Genomic DNA, 18,952 nt, shown 5'->3' with positions numbered 1-18,952 from the left:
TATATAAAAAAGTATCCATTTCCAGGTCAGTTCCCAATACAAACACCGCACGCTCAAAACATTTTACCATTTTAAATTACGCCAAAATCATCTCATCATAAAGCCAGATACCTGACTAGTGAAACTCTCCAACTCGAGGACCAAAGTAGTCGCTGCCCTCCAGAGGTTGAAGAGGACAAGCGTCATCTTCACATCCTACGTAGCCGACGGTGTTGCCCCACCACTTGAATTCGGTACCTTCGAGCTGGAGGGAGAAGAAGATGATGATGCCTGCAATGGCAATGCCGCAAGACCAAGCTGCTGAGAGCACAAAGTTGTACTGCAAATGTTAGTAGGTCTCAATAAAAGTGACAGGGACAACTTACTTTAGACCACAAGCCGAGGTAGCGCGACTTGAGATAAATCCAGGAAAAGTAGGCAATTGGCACTGAAGGCCAGACATATGACATGTTGTAAGGAGCCCAAACAATACCTCCGTACATAATAGCGACGGGGTGAATCTGTCGGGTCCAGGTCCAGTGAGGAAACCTGTTGTTGATCGCCCAGACAGCAAGCACAACGATCACACCCAGTGGGAAACCGATCAAGACCTCAGTGTAAAGTCCGTCCTTGCCAAAGATCTTGCTGGGACCAACAGTGCCCCAGAGGACAGAGGCAGTGAAGAAAGTGTTGACACTGGGGCATGTCATCTTCCATCGGGCATCCTCGGTACAAACACCCTCGATCTGTGTCATTTGGAAGTTGAGAACACCAACGCAGACAAAGGTGCTGATAAAGGTGGCAATGATTTGAGCAAAGAAGGTGTGTCGCGGTGGGATCTTGACGTAGTGAGCAAGCTTCAGATCGTTGGAGAACATGACAGCGTGGGCACAAGTAACATAGCCGAACGACTTGAAGTAGTTCATGGCCAACGCATTACCCTCAACGAAGGATCCTCCGATGAACTCGGCAAGGACAGTCAAAGTGACCTCAATACCAGTCATGGCCTTGATGATTCCGACAGGAATGACAAAGACCAAGCAAAGGGCAAGACCATAAAAGATGACGCCAGGAGAAGTGTGTGTGTCCCAGCCAGCGATGCCAGAAACACCAAATGCCATAGCACAGACAAGGCAAACCAAGTACCACCACTCGGGAACTTCACGGTACGCCTTCATCAGGCGGGTGTGAACATCAAGATCGTGAACCTCCTCGGCGCGCTTCGACTTCTTCCTCATGCTGTTAAACAGACCCTTGAAACCGGTGACTATTTCGCGGCGATGGAACAGAAGGGCATAAGTAAGAGTCGATGTGTAGATACCGAAGAAAAAGATGTAGATGACAACGTTGCCAGCACCAAGGAAGGGGGGCGAATAGTCCTCATACTTTTCCGCGTCAAACAGACCGCGATCGTTGATGGCTCGAGTAACGTTGTACAGCTGACCCCAGCGGTCATAGACACGGTTGCTGTTGATGGGAAGATATCCAGTGTTGTAAATGTTGGAGTACCAGAGACCAAGGACCACCCACATGGAAATGAAAGCGCCGACGAATCGGTTAAAAGTACTGAAGAATGGAACCATGAGAGGATCGGCAGAGTCCCACAGAAGTACGTTCCAATCCCAGGTAGGGAATGGGTTGATGCCAAGACCATTGTTGAAACCAGTAACAGTGTTGAGATCACGGTTGTAGGGGTCAATCCAGGACATCCAGCTAAAGTTGGAGAGCGAGGTCCAGATGTAGTTGGGGAACCAGAACCACACAAACATGGCACCAAACATGACGTAGAAGAACTTGATGCGAGAAACGCGCCAGATCTTGGCGAAGGGTCCTTGTACCGCGGAGTTGTTGTCAGTGTGGAAAGCCGAGTTGAGCGCAATAGTGACCAGGGAAGCGGGCCAGACGCAGTACGAAGGATAAACGAGGAATCGACGGCAGACACCAGCCATTCCGTAACCGATAAAGTTGGTGCTCAGCGCAATCAGAATCTGGTAGGCAAAGTGGGAAGCATACGGCTGGTTAAAGTACTGTGGGAGGTATTGAACCCAGATGATCAAGTTGGTGTACGGGGTGTTGTACGCAACGTTGGCCATGATGGTAATAAGCATATGCTCTTTTTTGGAAAAGGGACCTGGGTTGAGAGAATGGCGCACTCCAAAGAGAGTGATGCCATAGTCAGGCAGCCACCTTTCGCAACCTTTGCCAATCGGATATGAGAGCAGCTGAGCGACGTTGGCCATGATTCGAATGGCAGGCTGTCGGATATCGAAGAGCTGGTTGGTGAAAGCCAGGAGCATGGAGAAGATGAGGCCAATAGCCCAACTTCGGATTGTTGAAGAAGGAATGGACGTGTCATCCTTGTTCTCGACGACGGCACGAACTTCGGCGTAGGGGCTGTTGTTGGTGATGAGGGCGGCCTCGAGCTTCATCTCCTGTACCAAATTCTCGTGTTTCTCGGGGTTGGTGAACAGTTCATCGTTTTCGAGGAAGGACTTGATCTTTTGGATGACGGTGAGCGGAAAGTTGGGATCCTTTTCGTGAATGCGGTAGACGCGAGCCATTATGTGTCGCACATCTTCGAGTGTGTACTTTGAAGCAAGCTCGCGAGCCTCGAGCAAGTCGTCTTCTGTGACGTGAAGGTCCTGCTCGGTGGTGTGGTAATCGCGCATGTCATCCTGATCGTAGGAGAAGGACTGTCGGCCTATGCGTTAGTCTGATTGATGCGTGGTGAAGGCGTGGGTGTTTATGGATGATGCAAAGTAGCGCAAAGCAGTGCAACTCACCTCGTCATACTCGGAAGCCGAATCGCCGGCGATGGGAAGTTGAGTCGGGGGGAGCGGCTCAAGAGGGATCTCCTGAGCCTCGGAAGAGGAGAGCCTCTTCTCGTTGTCGGCCATGGCCAAGGGGCCTCTTTCAGGCGATGGGGCGTTCTATTCCTCCAGTTTCACTACCCGTGACAATTTCCCTCGACCTGTGGTCGCTCTTTCTGCGTGTCGAATCGATTGCGCTGAAGTAATTGATGAGGTGTTGGTGGTGGTCAAACGACAGTGGTTGATGAAGTAATTCGAATCGCGTCAATGAAGCCGAAATAGGGCCAAAGTATTCGTGATGGTCGATTGTGTCGGTTGACAGGAACAAGAGAGTGACAATGGCGCGAGGGAAAACAGGATCCAAGATAGAGAGTACGAGAAGCGCAACGACGGAGGAAGCCGATGGTTGAGTACAGTTCTGGTTACCAGTGGGTGCGTGAGTGGTCAGGACAAATCGAATCAAGGCGAGGCGAGGAGTCGAGTCGAGTCTAGACAGAATGGGTCGTACAGAGAGAGAGCACTGTAGACTAATGTACTGTGCTGTAGGTACGCGTGCGTGGCGCAGCCTTTGGAGATGGGATTGGTAATGTCTCAAGTTATGTGTCGCGAAGAAGAAGCAGAAACGATATAATATATTGGCGAGGGAAAGAAGGGGAGAACCAAAGTCGGATTTGGAGTTGAGTCGAGACGATACGAGATGAGAACAAAAAGGAAGGAGAGAAATGACGGATAATGCAATGGAAGGTGCCTCTGTATCGCCTGTACCTGTACTGTATTCACTCACAGTGAGTGGCGGGCCCTTTTGTGATCTTTGGTAGGTCAAGATTTTATTATGGATACTATTTGGGTATCGCTATTGGTCAAACTCAAACTTTGGGGGGGCTTCCCTTCACGAAGGAACCTGAATGCCCCCAAAAAAAAGGCTCGGGCTCGGAACTAGGGAGCCGGTAGTCCAAAAGCAAGCAACCCAACGGCAAAGACGGCAGGTTTGTCGCCGCGGGAGTTGTTTACAGTTTGCATTTCGGTTACAGTGAGTACCTACAGTGACTGAGTACCTGTAGCAACTGAATATGTTAATTGAACAATATACAATGCCTACCATAAAATGCTTAAGAGTACTCAATACACACTGGCATATTGTTAAAGAGTTCCTTGTTGTCCTCACACTTGGCATCAACTACGAATAAGGCGACAGGAGTCAGTCACTACTAGACTACATGTACATTCCTTGGCCTTTGGTCCCCTTCTCCATGTCTTGGCATTGTGGGACAGGACAGAACTGAATTCAACAGCCACGCACCACCACCACTAGCCTAGTTCCATTAATATCCCCAGCTTCTAGATTTGATCAAGCAATTATTATTACTTGATGGCGATCTGTCAGACAATAATTCAACATGTTCAACCGTACTCATTCATATAACAATCATATAAATACCCCAGATATCCCCCCCTTCTTCAGCCCTGTCAGTGTTTGTCTGACTGACTCCATCTCCCGGTACGTACCGCTTCTCGGAAGTGACGGCACGGCTACCGGCCTGTCTCGTCTCGGCGTTGTCCTCTCTCTCTTCTTCTCTGCCCACGTCAAAGGTCAAGGCCGATTACCCGGACTCTCTCCAAATCTACAGTGCACTTGTAACCTTGACGAAACATGTTCTGCGAACATCATTGGCTGAACCGGAATATCCCACGAATTGATCTCTGTTTTGATCGTCAACCACTTCAAAGTCAAGATGCAATGATGCGGTTATCGGCACAACACGACACGACATGCAGTAAATGTAAACAATTGAATCCACCATCAGGCTTTTTTCAGTAGTTGTAGCAATGTTGTTACTGCTTCGTATTCAGTTCCGTATTCGTGAGGTAGTATTGACTATCAACTGTATGCTACCCTGCGTGGCCATGCTAGACTACCATGACACCAAGAACCATGTGCCATGAATTGACGTCTTGGCAATTCTTCAGCCGAGACCTGGCTGTAGATCTGGCAGGCATTTCGTTGATTCGGCCTCTGCCGCACTGTACTGCAACCACTCTCCCTTGTTAGTCAGCCGTCAGATACGTAGTATAGGGTAGTTTCAGGTGAAGTGAACATCGTCGTGTGTAATCTCTTACTTGGCTACTGAAGCATAAGAGATGGAATGAGTAGGTTAGTTTATGCTTCTTAAAATTAAAGTTCTTATGTTGTTTATTTTTTAAAGCCTGGAGGCCAACTGTTCGTTACCCACTAGTCGGTCGGCTGGTGTAGAAGGACTGAATGGAATGGACATTATTCTGTATTTTACCCACCGTTGAAACTACTGTTAAGATTACTGCTTATTATAAGGCATTTTTTTTTTATATTTACTTAGGTAATTATTATATAATCTATTTTTCTATAATACTTACTAATCTATAAGGAAGCCTTTACTTTAACCTAAAGCTTCCTATTAAACCTAGTATAGCTATATAAAAATTCTCTATATAAAAATTCTCTATTAACCTTATTATCTTAATTAAATTTATCTTAATTATTATAATTAATTAAAATACTAATTATTAATTATATTTCTTAGAATAGTTTAAACTTTTCTATTATAATTACTATTAATATTAAATCTATAATCTAGAGTATATATTTACCTAAGTATATTACTAATAGAAATACCTTTTCCTTTATTATTAGCTTAATATCTTAATTTAGTTTTTAATATAAGGTATTAAAATATTTTTTTTCCTAGATTACTTATTTAATATAATCTATTTTAATAAGATATAAAAGGATTAAGACCTTATAGCTAAATTATATTAGTATAATATTAAGCTTATTATTATATATAAATATAGTGTTTCTATATATATTATTAATTCTTATATTTTAAAGCTTTTTTTATTAAGAAATTAATTAATATAACTTTTTAATATATTTTTTATTATTAGCTAATATAATAATTAGCTATTTTTTATTATTATATAGGTTATTATTCCTATAGATTAAAGCGCTAAAGCTATTATCTCTAGGGTCTAGATTTACTTAATATAATATATTATTAAAATTACTATTAATTAGCTTTCTTTATTATATAAGTAATTAAATAGAAAGACTTATATATTATATTACTTTAATTATTAATATTAATAACTTCCTTATTTTTATTATTATATTATAAAAAAGGGAGGATTTTCTACTATTTATTTAAAGCTTTTATTTTAATATAAGGTTTTAATCTAATATTAAGCCCTATAGCGCTACTATACTACTACTATTAACTTATTATTACCCTATACCTACTGTTAAGTATACGGCTCCTTTCGGAGTGTCGGCTGCTATAAGGAAATTCTGTGTTTTATATAATTATCTAAACCCAGAAGAAAAAAGACCAACTCCTTTATATGACTGCTTTACAAAGACTTGAGAATACCATCGACATTAACAAAAGACAACTCCCTGTACGTATCGTACCAAACCTTGTCAGCAAACGCTTGTCCCTCCTTGGTATGCAAGAACTTGGTGTAACTATAGAGCTTGTTAGTCTTCATCTTCAAAACATGTGAACATCGTGTACTTACTGGTGAATTCTCCAATCCATGACATACGAGCCATGGCTCTCTTTTCCCATCACGACACCAGCTTGAACAAGAGTGCTCGCTCCCTGCTCCAAACTTCGAGCAACAAGCCACTTCATCACAGCGAGGATCCGCCGCATCACAAAGTTGCCCTGCTGCTGAAGATCTGTGTTTCCTACCAAACCTGGATCAACGAGATTAACAATCACATCATCAGAGCTCAAACGCTCAGCAAGTTTGTAAACCCAAAAGTGAGCGAGAGCTTTTTGCTTGGCGTATGAAGGCATGGGGTTAATGCCACCAGAAAACTTGGTCTCGTCGTCATAGTGCGCTAGGACATTATCGTCATTGGCATTAGGAAACTCAGCCATCAAGGAAGTTCCCGAGTTGACAATGGTGAGACGTCCAGGTTGACCACCGGGAGCCTTTTGTTTGAGTGTGGGAAGAAGAAGAGTTGCGAGCAGAACAGTGGAGAGATAGTTGACCTGGAACGAAGACTCGTGCCCTTCAGGACTAAGCTCAAATCTAGTCCATTGAGTTCCAGCGTTCAAGATGATGGAATCAATGCGATCGAGAGTTTTGCATTTGTCGGCAAAGTCTTGTACACTCTTGTGAGAGAGCATATCGACTTGCCAGACAAGGATCTCGGCTTCGGGGTACTGTGTGCGGAGTTTGGTAGCGGCGGATTCACCCTTTGATAGAGATCTAACTGCGATGATGAGGCGCTTGAGATTTAGAGAGAGGACTTTCTCTGCTGTAGCATAGCCGATGCCTGTGTTTGCGCCGGTGATGATAATTGTGCTTTCTGAGAGGGAGAGGTCTTTGGGTACGGGGACTGGCTTTGTGAATTGGGAACCGAGGAAGTGGTAGTCATCGGCCACGAGATCAAGAGACTTGGGAGCCATTATGCTGTACTGGATTTATATAAAAGGTATTAAAATGTGATAATGGTAGTATTGCTGGAGTTGAAGTTTGTATTGATGGGCTAGACATTCTCAATGATGTGAATATTGAACTCTTTTATGTCTTTTGCGACGGAGAATTAAACAATTAAGCTTATTGGCAATACAACCGAAAAGGAAAACAATTATACGAAGCTGTTAAATCCGAGCCGTTTGACGTTGCATCGTCATGGATCATCTACAAGCCCGTTGGAGTATGTCGGACAAAGTTGCAACACCGAAGTCAGTGATGGCATGACGAAGCACCGACCCTTGACCTAAAAAGGATAACGATTATATTGACAGAATAGAATAGCATACGTATGGTCTAGATTTGTAGATGCTATTCTGTCAACTGAGACGGAGGATCGGCTTTAGCTAGTGCTTATCCCCAGGCATCGCGACACTAAGCCTTAAAGTGATAAAGTCTAACCTAAATAGGAAAACAATCGTGGTCTTGGCATTTTGAATGGAGATTGAGGATTGTGCTGACTGATGGCGATATTGTCACTGTCATTACGATACTATGTACTGAGATTGTTTTCCTAAAGGAGTAAACAGTTCATCCTCAATTTTGACACTCTCTTCTCTAAGCCATCTTCCCGTTTCTCTCACTAATCATGCTTGAGCTCTTCTTTGCTGCACCTAGTCCATCGGTTGACCCGGTCAAGACAAAGCCACGAGCTCGCAGACCAGGTCCTCGCCAACAGGGTCGTGAGTTATTAATAATGAACCACTTTGTACCTGACTAAAACGTTTAGCTAAAAAGTTTGAGTTTGTGTCTTCGGGCCCTGTTGGCAAACCTGCGCCCGAGTCTCGAAAGTTCATCCGTAGCTATGTCATGCGCGGTAAGAATACCAAGAAGACCTTGACAGTGCAACCAAAACAAGATGATGTTGAAGAGATCCATCGCCCTGCCCCATTGGCCGTTACAAATTTGACACAAGACTCTTTATGGACTGTCGGACATACCCACTCCCGTGGTGACAGATATTGGATCCAGTCACCATCTCTCATCGCTCATCTGATCAAACCTCCTCCTGATCTAGAACTCTTCACATTCGCTACTCCACTTGATCGAAACTCTCAATATCTTATCTATAGATGTAAGTGAATCCCGAATCATCAATGATACTATGTACTAACTACTCAGTTCTGACCACCATAAAAGATACACTCTATCCAGCAGAATGGTGCATCGACTCGGATTTCCAAAAATCATGTTGGTTCCACTGGCTTCTAGAAGATCCAGCCTACCTACACTGTGTATGCTTCATGGTCAGCGCCTATAAAGACCTCATCACGGCCCGAGGCCAAGGAAATCACAATGAGGGTTGGGGTGGAGATTTTTCTCCCTCGACGAGGAACCGGCTGCGACATACCATCAAGTTGTTACAGGATAGATTGGAAGATCCGAAAAAGCAGATGGATGATACTACGACTGCTACTATTATATCTTTGGCCACGATGGCTGATGCCATGGAAGATGCACAGGCTTTTGAGGCACACTCTAATGGGCTAAGGCGGATTGTAGGACTGAGAGGTGGTTTGCAGGCATACACACATAACCGTCAACTCCAGATCAAACTATGTCGGTGAGTCTACCCAAGTCTAACATTGTGTATAGTTACTAATAACTGAAGCGTCGATCTCGGATGGTCCATAAGAAACGGCTGCAAACCCGAAATTTACGACGGCAGACCAGCATGGGAACCCCTCCTCGAAGCTTTTGGAACCGTCGCATGCTCCTTCGAGATCCAAGAGCCATCCCTCAACTTTATGAACATATACTACACCTGGGACTGGCGCCTCCAAAACGCCTTCAAAGACCTCCGCGATTTCTCAGCCTTAGCCAACAAACTCTCCCCGGGAGCTCAAAAACTCAAGCCCGAAGCCTTTCAAGAAATTATGCTCTCGATTCAATACAGACTACTTCGACTTAGCTTTTTCTCCGACCCAGATCCGATGCAAGAAGCACTCCGCATTGGTCTTTTAGCATACGAATCAACCATATTTTTACAAATGCTAGGAACTAAATTAAAGTCGGAGTCTTTTGAGATGCAGTTTAGAGAGGCTATACAGGGGATACCTGTGCAGGGAGAAGCAGCTGCGAATGTTAAGCTTTGGCTTTTGCTTGTTGGATCGATGATTATTTTTAAGGGGAGTGAGGCGTGGCTTGTGCAGTGTATTCGGAGTTTGACGGGGAGACAGGGTTGGGATGAGGTGAGGGTGAGGGTGAGGGAGGTTATGTGGATTGATGTGATTCATGATGAACCTGGTCGAAAGGCATATGAGGCTGCGCAGGTTTGTGGCCATTGAAACCTCACTTCAAGCAAAAAAGACGCTGTTACCCTAAGAGCCCTGGAGGTTCATCAAAGATTTCAGCAGCTCAGCCTAGCATCCACGCTGCAACACACAATCGTCTACAGGCTCGTGTGGGTTGAGAGTGGCCGCCTTGTTAAACGGGAAGCCCGATGGATGTGCGTGAGAATGGAAACATGCAGCTTTAGCAAGCGCAACTAAACGGACTCGAAGACCATTGGAGATCCTTCAGCCATGCATACAGTTCATTTAGTAATTCACCACTCCTGTGAAAGGCGCCAGTTGCTTTCCCATTCTTGGTCTTTGTTCTTTGACGGAGATGTGCATCTTCAACAAAACTCTACATGGTCTGTAATGGTCCGTCTGTACGTGACATATCGCAAAAACAACATCAGTCTTTCTCTAAGACATGCATGCATATTTTCTTGCAGGCCTCCTTTGTAGTTTCTCTGTCTGAGAAGTTGTGAATGCCATCAGAACAAAGGGGCGACACAGGTATTCCCAGACTGTTGCACGTCCTTTCATGCGATGCAATATATCACATTCAATAGAGCAATAGCGAACATAAATACCACTTCAATCTTCAATCCAGATTCTCAAACCACCATCAACTTCTCTTACCAAAACAACAAGTCTTTATCCTCAACCAGACTCTCATCTCAGTACAACTCTACAGAGTTTAACACAACGACTCGTCAAAATGTCCAACGGAGGCCCAAACCACGACATCCCAAATGAACAAGACTCCCAAAAGGAGCGTTTCTTTGACCCAACCGCCACTCCTCTCCGTTTCGCTACTCATAAAGCCAACATGGCGACCCCCAACAACAACCAGGACCGGCGGGGCGTCGAGCAATGGCAGCTCGACAATACGAATGCCCAAAATGAAGAGATGGCCTCTCATATTCACCACCAACAGGAAGAGATCGATGATCTCAAGGACCGTATCGCTCGCATCGGCACAGTACAGGATATTGTTGAGAAACCAGCAACTACGGAACAAGAAATAGTTCGTGACAGAAGCTCGTCTTACAAGATCTTGAGCTTCTTGTGGCTCATCTACAAGCTTCTTCTTCTCTTGGCCATTATTCTCGGGATTCTCTATCTGGTGAAGTACCACATCTACGATGACTGGAACTATGTGGGATACTTCTTGGACCTCCTCGACATTGATTACCCGCACTTCTTCTGAGGGCATTCGGTAATGGGGCGGCGATGGGCGGCGGAGAGGGTCTTTTGATGGCACGGAGATACGAGTAAGCGATGCGATACTGAGCTTTGGAGTTGATCATTTTCACTTTCTCTTTTGTATGGGATACTGGATAAACACAATAACACTTGATCTTGGGTAACAATTGCTTGTATTTTCTACCTTGCCTGTCTGTGGTGCACAACCTCATTCTACTTCACCCCGCCAACTCCCAGAACGGAGAACCTGTACTTTACTTCTGTGACGGAAGCCCCTAGGGTCACACCAGAGGTGCAACTCCCAAAAGTCCAAGTCTCCTGCAATATCATAACCCGTCCATTGTGGAGACTTTTCTAACTCGTCGTATTCACCAATAGAGAACCTTACTTCCTCGTGGTGATCCGGATGCATCTTTGTATTTACGTACAGTCGAGTCGGATTCTTAACTCGCACCTCCTTGGGTTGACGTCCAGAGATCCGGTAAGGCGCACTTCTATTGCCGTCACCTACAAACCGCTGTCCTTCGTTCTTGTAAGTGATGTGCATTCCCACAAAACCGTTGCCGATAGCTGTGTTAAAGACGTATACGCTCGCTATGTCTTGCAGAGGAGCCCAGGACCAGATGGGAGTGAGACTGGAATATGCAATTATATCGGGGATAGGAGGGCCAATGTTTACAAGCTTGGAAACTTCGTGGTCTGGGGAAGGCTTGCTTTTTGGATGAATGGCGACGGCTTGTTGTGCATAATTTCCGTCGCCTGGGTAATGGAAGATGGCACGGGGAGATTCGCTAAAAGCGATTATCTTACTATGTCCTCCGCGGTGATTTCCAAGGTGGATTATACCTGACAATTCAGTCTTGACCTGATACATAGGTAGTCAGTTAGATAGGAATGCGAAGAGGGGAGGGAGGATAGCACATACCAATACACCTATGCAAGAGGGATAATCACTGTAACTTCGGACCTGCATCCATAGGATTCTATCATTGGATGCAAGCGGAATATATGCTGTCCCTCGCAACGATTCCAATTCCATGGCTTGCCTTAACGGCGCGGGTTTGCTGTATCCTTTGACCTCAAATCCGAAGAGAGTGAAGTGCAAGATCAGACCACCAATGTCGTCGAGGTTAATGGTTTCGAGTTTGTTTCCTGGAATCTCCACCATTATGCCACAGGCTTCGTGATGCCTATGACAGTGATATCCCCTTTTTCTTAACATACAGGACAAAAGCCCACTGGGGGGCGTCGGGATGTCCCAGATAGTTGAGATGGAATGGGTATCGCGTAACCCAAGCCAACATATTCCGTCCTAGATAGGTCAATAATAAGTATCGGTGAGGTAAACACTGGTGTAGAGATCGAACTTACTTTGAAGGAGGCACTAATGTTCTCGGCCTTGTGTGCTTCAAGTATAATAAACCTTTTGGATTGCCGCTTCACCAGGCATACACGCGGGTACTCGGAAAGCCGTTCGATCGCGCAAAATCCTTGCTTGTCAATCGTGATACGTATATGCCCATAGATGGCATCTGCTGAAGAAAGTACTGGCGATGTGCTTCCACGTGTCCAATGCAAAACATTGGCAAGAGAAGTAGATAGCATCTCCGTCCTTGGCCCCATGTCCATATAGGTTGCAAGGTCCAAATCCTTTACCGTTTCCCAGAACAGGGCATCTCGACAATATGACTGAACATGCCGTAGTGTCTCAAGCGGAAGACGATCAAGCGAGAGCCCAACTTTTTGACCCGCGCTGGAAATGGAATCGTGACGGTAGTCTTGCGCATCGGGTATTCGACGAAGATAGAGGTGACTGCAAGGAGAGAAATCGAGACGGCGTATGTCCGTCCAAAACAATGCTCTTCCCAGACGATCCATTTATTCTGTAGACAAATCAGATCCATTGATAGCCATAAAGCATTCTTGATGGAAGGCAATAATTCCATTTGTTAATTCGGTATCACCGTCCTTACACCAGCAGATACCCTCATCCTCGTATTTTGAGAGATCCATATCACGAGTGATCTCCCAAATTAGCTTCCAGGTACCAACATGAGGATCTTTGCAGTACAAGAGAGCAGAAGGTTTCATGTTCGTGAGGTAATCTTTTGGGTCGCCAGAATATGCGAACAACCATTTTGCAAAAGTCAATACGGCCATCGTAGATAACGCACTCAGCGCCTTTGACACCATAGCAAGGCTTATGTCCAACGTCAAATTCAATTCCCTTATCGTGTTCGGTATCCATATTGGATTATGACAATAGATGCAAAGAATCGGATCGTAGAAGTGCGTCAATCCTTTGCAGTCCATCCGTGGCCCATGCGGAATCTGGAGTCCAGGGGCAAGTTGAGCCACCTCTGATGGGGAGGCGGTTGAATCCATCTCGTGATGGTAGGTAAGGCGCAGAAGGGGGAGGAATAAGAAGCAGTATTCGAATTGTGAAAGGAGAGAGAAAGATGAAGATAAAGAAATGCTAAACATGGAGTGGGCGCACCTTATATCCCTCTTGGTAGAGTTTTGTGTAAATGCAAAATACCCACGAGAAGCTTTAAAGTTTGTGGTTACTGGACGAATTGTACTTGTTTAAACCATGATAATATACTTTCACTACATCTTCTTGCTGATTCTGTGATTTGAGAGAACGGTGTTCAATGGCAATAAACATGTATACATCCGCATGCTCTCGCAACGATATGGCACATCAACATGCTCACCAACTCCCTTGAGCCTGGCTCTCTAAGACAGAGGATGGATATACTGTCTCCAATTGAAAGGTCAAATAAAACTCCAAGTTTCATAGACAGGGAAGCTTGGTGTTTAAACTTTAGGCATCCTCATGAATGACTTTGCGGTTCGAGGCTTGGGCCACCAGGTGTTCCATCGGTCGCCTGGTGAAGTAACTTAGGACTTTATGGCATGCGAACATAGGTGAGTGTAGATGATAGACTAGAATGGAACTCTCGATGACCTTGTAGCTTTACGTGCTTCACCAAAACGAAAGCTGCAATGCAAGCACTTATGCGTGAGGCACCGAGTTCCAGTAGGACAGAGCAACAGCACATCATAGTTTAGCTCCGTTCAACTCACGACGAAGTTGCTCAATCTAAATTTCTTCTTTGTTTTCCTTCGCTTCCCTTTTCTAGCTGTGTGCTCAATCTGGCAACGTTTGATCTTTGCATTTGACACAATTGAATCGCCGTCTACATCAGCTTAATCTCACAGCCTTCATGTACATGCTGCTTCATCCTGGAGAGGTGACAGCTACCTCTATCATTTCTAGTGGAAGCAAACACATATCAAAACTGAAATCTGATGTGTTGTAGAGCGTTGTTCTAGCCCCAAGTGAATGGCATTTGACATGGCGAGCCACCCAAGCCTTTCAGTTCCAGGGAGGCCTCAACGGCAAATACAAAGGCCAGGATAATATGCCATTTGACCTGCAAACTTCCTTGAATGCGACCTCTTGATATGCTAACTTCAAATACGAGGCTTGGCTATCACCAACTGCATAGAAGGAAGACCTGCATCTTCATCGTGACTTACACGGTCACTACCCGGGACCACACTGCCTCAAAAAACAACATCGAGACCTCTCTACAACAATCTAGCCTTCCTGTTGCCTGCTTCGCCTCGCCCTATCTTTAGAACGAGACATGCATCGGAATATATTGTTCCATAACCAACACCCAACACAACATGCCATCCGGACATGCCCCGTCCTTTCCGTATCATGCATATCAGACAACCAACCAACAGCAAGACCCGACAGTCTGGTACAAAAACGGGCCGTTTACATACAGGAAAAGGGAAAAAAGCACCCTTTTCTTCCTGTCCTGTCCTGCAACTCGCTTGGTTCAGACAGAATACCCGTTCCGTTCAGCCCGTTGTATGTGCTGTGCCCATTTTGCCTAAACCTCCGAAAAATGGTGAAACATGTACCGTACATACAATCATACGCTGTAATGGCAATCAGTCTATTACGGAAAGAGAACTTGTTGATCAGGATGTGCAGATTAAACTAATGCAAACAAAGTATCCAGTCACGTTGTTCCGCCCATCTTCGGAGGGTTTCCTCTTTTTTTCCTTCTCTTGCCTTCCTTTTCCTGTTTCTGGTATATGCACAGTCGGAGATTCCTCAAGGCCAGCCCTACCGACTGCGTCGCATCGTCCCTCGTCACCGTCATGAGCTACCTACCCATGGAAGAATCCTTAACTCACGGGTAATATAACCAGGTAAAGAGGGGACTTGAGTCAATGGCTTCGGAGATCATCTAGCACCATGTCATTTAATGCCGTATGACGTTTCCCGATTATGTCAAAAGACCGAACGCTATCTCGCGTTCGCATCGATGTTGCAATAGCTAGCTTACTTCTTTTACCCCTGGATCTGGGCGTTGCCTTACCGCTCGAAGCCTGAACCATGGATCTCGAAGGAGAAGAATCCACCCCACACAAGTCAAAACACCTCCCGTTCCAAGCCAAGGGCCCTGAACAGAGTTGAGATCCCCTCATTGACAGTTCCAAGGGTGGAGGTCTACGGCCTCTTTTGCCGCAACAAGCAGTGGGGTGCGAGGGTTGCAGGGCCAGGGTTACATCCGTTCACTGGGAAGGATGAGCAAGAAGAAACACTGTCGGAGATTTAAACTGCTTGCTTGTGATGGGTAGACCAAAAGCTCATCATATCATGTTGATCAGAAAGGGTTCATATGTAGGAAATTAGATTGCGATGAGGCACAGCTTGGAATCACAGGACAAGTGTATCAACTTGACATATCTCGATCATCAGGACTAGACTGCAACAAGTGGAGTCTAGTGCAACCTGAACAATTTGGCTCCATTCCCTGACTGCCGTTCCGCTGGACGGAAAATGCAAACGGCACTTTGGCCTCTGGATGTCACGGTGTCGTTACGGTACTTAAGACTTTCCCCCGCCAGCGCCCTACCAGGGGAAGACCCAAGGGCTGAATTATTATGGAGACTACCTAGATACAAACCTAAAAAGATGAGCTTGGGCCTGGTAGTGTCGACGTCAGTAGTCGGAACACACACATAATAGCCTCCGTCCGACCCCTTTCGGACCCTCGGACTGATTGCTGACTTGTAGCTTTAACGGAAGAGGCGTCTGGGAAAGGTAAACATCTCCGTTCTAGAAGGTTTCTTGGTCTTTTGGAAGGACGTAAAACCGATGCTGACTTTATCTCCATGATCTGACTTTTGAACGTGTTGGTTGATGGAGGGCAAAAAAGCTTGTGAAAACATGCTATCCTAATTAGGTAGTTAACATGTAGGCAACTGTAAGGATTCATGAGGCGTAGTGATATTAACCAGTGCTCGGGCCTGGTCCTCCTTCCACCTGTTTTGCTACGTTGCGTCGTGAGCTGTCAATAATTCCTTTATGTACTTGAACTTGACTAGTTTCATCTTCCAAGCTCTCGGATTCACTAGATCGAGGGGGCCTAGACCAAGCAAGACACGCGGCATCATTCCCGTTTTTCTTCTAGATACAGGGTGCGGAAAGATGGGCATTTCAGCCATGTGGACCAACACTAAGACTATAGTTCAGGCTAGTAAGTGTTTATGTATTCCGCTATTGAACCAAGACGGAATTGTACCGAATGGAGGAGATCTAGGTCAAAGCCTTACAGAGAGTGTTAGAGAAGTAGGAATAATGAGCGCGGACCTCCGCAGGAGCAAGCTCTGTTCTTGTTCTTTTTTCCATCCTTGTAAAATGCATGTGATTGTTTCGAATTAACGAACAAGGCCTTCCAGGTACGTACCTGGGCCCCAAGTCAATATTTGTCAGTGGTGAAAGGCAAGGGTAGGGCTTTTGAGTGCTAAAAGAAGCCAGGCCCGCATAAGCACCGAAGTGCGCCCTGCAGAGCGTTTGGAGCTACTTACAGGGCAGTTGAAATACGGTAAACCAAGCCATCAGTCACGAATAGCCCAATAGTTCCATGAAGTTCAGTATGGAGAAGAGGAAGTTGTATCTTGAACCCTGTATAGGCAACAGACACACTCAACAGTGAGTGTAGACACCGTGTACGATCTGTATGTATCGTACAACATCGTGACAGGGAGGAAACCCCCTGTTTATACAATCCAAAACAGGAATTATTCCAGAATATTTCTGGAAACATTCCAGGATCCAAGGCGAGTACGAGGTGGGTGTGAGGGGTTAAATTGGTCCCTCCTCTTCGTCTTCATCCTACCATATCCATCGTCTGTCAGATGCTTGGTTTGTTACCTTGTCAATAACACTCGCGAATTACTTAACTGTAATATTTGATCGCTTCATCCTCCGGAGCCAGGTAGATTAACAAACAATTTGCAAAGTCATCTGTACAACCTAAATGTCACCGCTTACAACGTAGCAATCTTGATGGATCCCATTACACTTGACAAGGCCATCCATTCATTCTACCAAATCCTTCCAGACAAGGTAACTTTATTTAACCCCGTTTCAGATAAAGGATCGACCTCGCTAAATCACTTCTTGCACTCTGTTTGGCTTCGGTTAACAGCTTCACCAAATATTACTGTTGAAATGACGCTTCGGCACTTGATTTGACAAACTCAATGGGCGTGGGGGGAGTTCTATATGTACCTTCTCACTTGACAGGCACCTTCTCTTTTCTTGGGTATATACCTTGTCCCTGCAGTGTGATATGTACGGTGTGACGTCCGTCTCATGTAAATTGTGTAGCCCTACGGATAACGATAGCCTAGGTTTTCAACGGGGTCTTTTGTCAAGCAGGCATTTGAATCCTTACAGGTAACTGACAGACCGTTGTCCTTGTTGGATAAATTCTGCAAGGTAGGATTGGGGCACAGGACCAAGTCAAGCCCTATCAACGAGACGCACGCTACGAGTCAAGTACAACGTCGCAGAATTGCGAGACTGACATTGCATTTTGCATCATTATGAGTCGCTTTCCCTTTGTGTGCGGGATTGCAACGACAAGCCGAGCAACAGACAGGCATACAGGGAAACCATGCTACGCTGTACTGCTGTACATACCTTTCTTCTCCCTCTGTAGTTTATTCCTTGAAAGTGTCCATCTTGGCATCCCCAAGAAAGCACAGGGCTCTCGCCAAGGTCAGTGCTGCGTAGTGTTGTACAGCTGCAGCAACCCAACTCTGTGAGACATGATGCGCGCTGACTCATTCAACAATATCCTTGGGCACGATCTAGAGTCAAGAACCCACACAGACTATCTTTTTGACGAGCCACTGTCGTGTCATACAAGACATTCTCATTTGGGCTGATTCCTCAGTGTTTGGCGAGTAAGTCAAGTCAAGTCAATGCCCAGATCGATCAGCCACGAGCGCATGGCATGGCAGATCTTTGAGTTCGGAAGAAAGGAATTATTTGCTTTTTTTCTTGTCATTTAATCAGCAAGCAAACAAACCCCACAGGTCTTCCTCCCCGGTCGACCGTCAGTCAGGTACCGACAGATAACTCGCATACCCATCAGGAGATTTTATGTGTGTCACATGCTCTCTCACACATATGCCAAGTTAGACTCAACAACTTTCCCTCTCATACGTGATGTTGCAAGGCGAGTCTCAGGTATTGGAGGCCTTTCGGACAAAGACCAATGAATGACCTGACTCTTTGACACAAGCAGCTGGGCGATCCGTACGGTCGATCCATTATACAAGTTCAGCCGAGGCATGTGGACTCAGCTCAGTAGCACGTCTGGATAGGGCTGTGAGGTTCCCGCCCAGCAAGGGGCTCAATACTAACAGGCCATTTGCCACCGATATAACAAGGGGCTGTGGGGAGACGGCCAAGAGCCTTGATGCGTTTGTGTGTTTGGCTTCATCTCCACCTGATATGTCTTGCCAAGCTGGCATGATGTTGAACAGGGCGGAGGAATGGCAATCTGCTGTTGCGATGAACAAGGGCTGATACTGTAAGTTGCCGTGCATGAGAAATTACAAACACAAACAAGACAAGACACTACTCCGCCTTGGCTCTTGGAAAGAACTTAGCTATACACCCCTGAGTCAACTGGATAGTTCCGTCGTGTATCGCATGACCTAGACTCAGACATTTCTCATCAATAGTAGCCTTTTTTCTCCGCCCCAAGGCGTCCAGTCGCATCTCGAGAATACGAGTCTCAACTGACTAGTTTATTGAACTAGTTAATGGACAGA

At 45.5% G+C, this 18,952-nt stretch overlaps 5 protein-coding genes across 5 annotated transcripts; 2 read left to right on the top strand and 3 right to left on the bottom strand.

The window, feature by feature from the left end:
* Window positions 1-115: 115 nt before the first annotated feature.
* On the bottom strand, window positions 116-2,876 carry FSST1_006382 (OPT oligopeptide transporter protein-domain-containing protein; the record flags this gene model as incomplete). The annotated part of the gene is made up of 3 exons (XM_083232745.1): window positions 116-319; window positions 366-2,672; window positions 2,763-2,876. 3 exons carry the CDS (start codon window positions 2,874-2,876, stop codon window positions 116-118), a joined length of 2,625 nt encoding a protein of 874 aa, XP_083089812.1.
* A 3,297-nt stretch (window positions 2,877-6,173) lies between these two features.
* On the bottom strand, window positions 6,174-7,243 carry FSST1_006381 (uncharacterized protein; the record flags this gene model as incomplete). The annotated part of the gene is made up of 2 exons (XM_083232744.1): window positions 6,174-6,288; window positions 6,342-7,243. The coding sequence occupies 2 exons, from the start codon at window positions 7,241-7,243 to the stop codon at window positions 6,174-6,176; spliced, it is 1,017 nt and encodes a 338-aa protein (XP_083089811.1).
* A 656-nt stretch (window positions 7,244-7,899) lies between these two features.
* FSST1_006380 (uncharacterized protein) lies at window positions 7,900-9,598 on the top strand (the record flags this gene model as incomplete). Its single annotated transcript, XM_083232743.1, has 4 exons — window positions 7,900-7,993; window positions 8,041-8,385; window positions 8,433-8,874; window positions 8,923-9,598. 4 exons carry the CDS (start codon window positions 7,900-7,902, stop codon window positions 9,596-9,598), a joined length of 1,557 nt encoding a protein of 518 aa, XP_083089810.1.
* A 703-nt stretch (window positions 9,599-10,301) lies between these two features.
* Window positions 10,302-10,793, top strand: FSST1_006379 (uncharacterized protein; the record flags this gene model as incomplete). The annotated part of the gene is made up of 1 exon (XM_083232742.1): window positions 10,302-10,793. The coding sequence occupies one exon, from the start codon at window positions 10,302-10,304 to the stop codon at window positions 10,791-10,793; it is 492 nt and encodes a 163-aa protein (XP_083089809.1).
* Window positions 10,794-10,997: 204 nt separating this feature from the next.
* Window positions 10,998-13,174, bottom strand: FSST1_006378 (uncharacterized protein; the record flags this gene model as incomplete). Its single annotated transcript, XM_083232741.1, has 5 exons — window positions 10,998-11,654; window positions 11,715-11,968; window positions 12,014-12,101; window positions 12,161-12,567; window positions 12,763-13,174. 5 exons carry the CDS (start codon window positions 13,172-13,174, stop codon window positions 10,998-11,000), a joined length of 1,818 nt encoding a protein of 605 aa, XP_083089808.1.
* Window positions 13,175-18,952: the final 5,778 nt, after the last annotated feature.

The sequence above is a fragment of the Fusarium sambucinum genome, chromosome I, assembly GCF_050947815.1.
Source record: "Fusarium sambucinum isolate potato_lamoka chromosome I, whole genome shotgun sequence".
Taxonomy (NCBI): domain Eukaryota; kingdom Fungi; phylum Ascomycota; class Sordariomycetes; order Hypocreales; family Nectriaceae; genus Fusarium; species Fusarium sambucinum.
The sequence above is the reverse complement of the archived record's forward strand: the minus strand, read 5'-3'. Positions and strand labels throughout refer to the sequence as shown.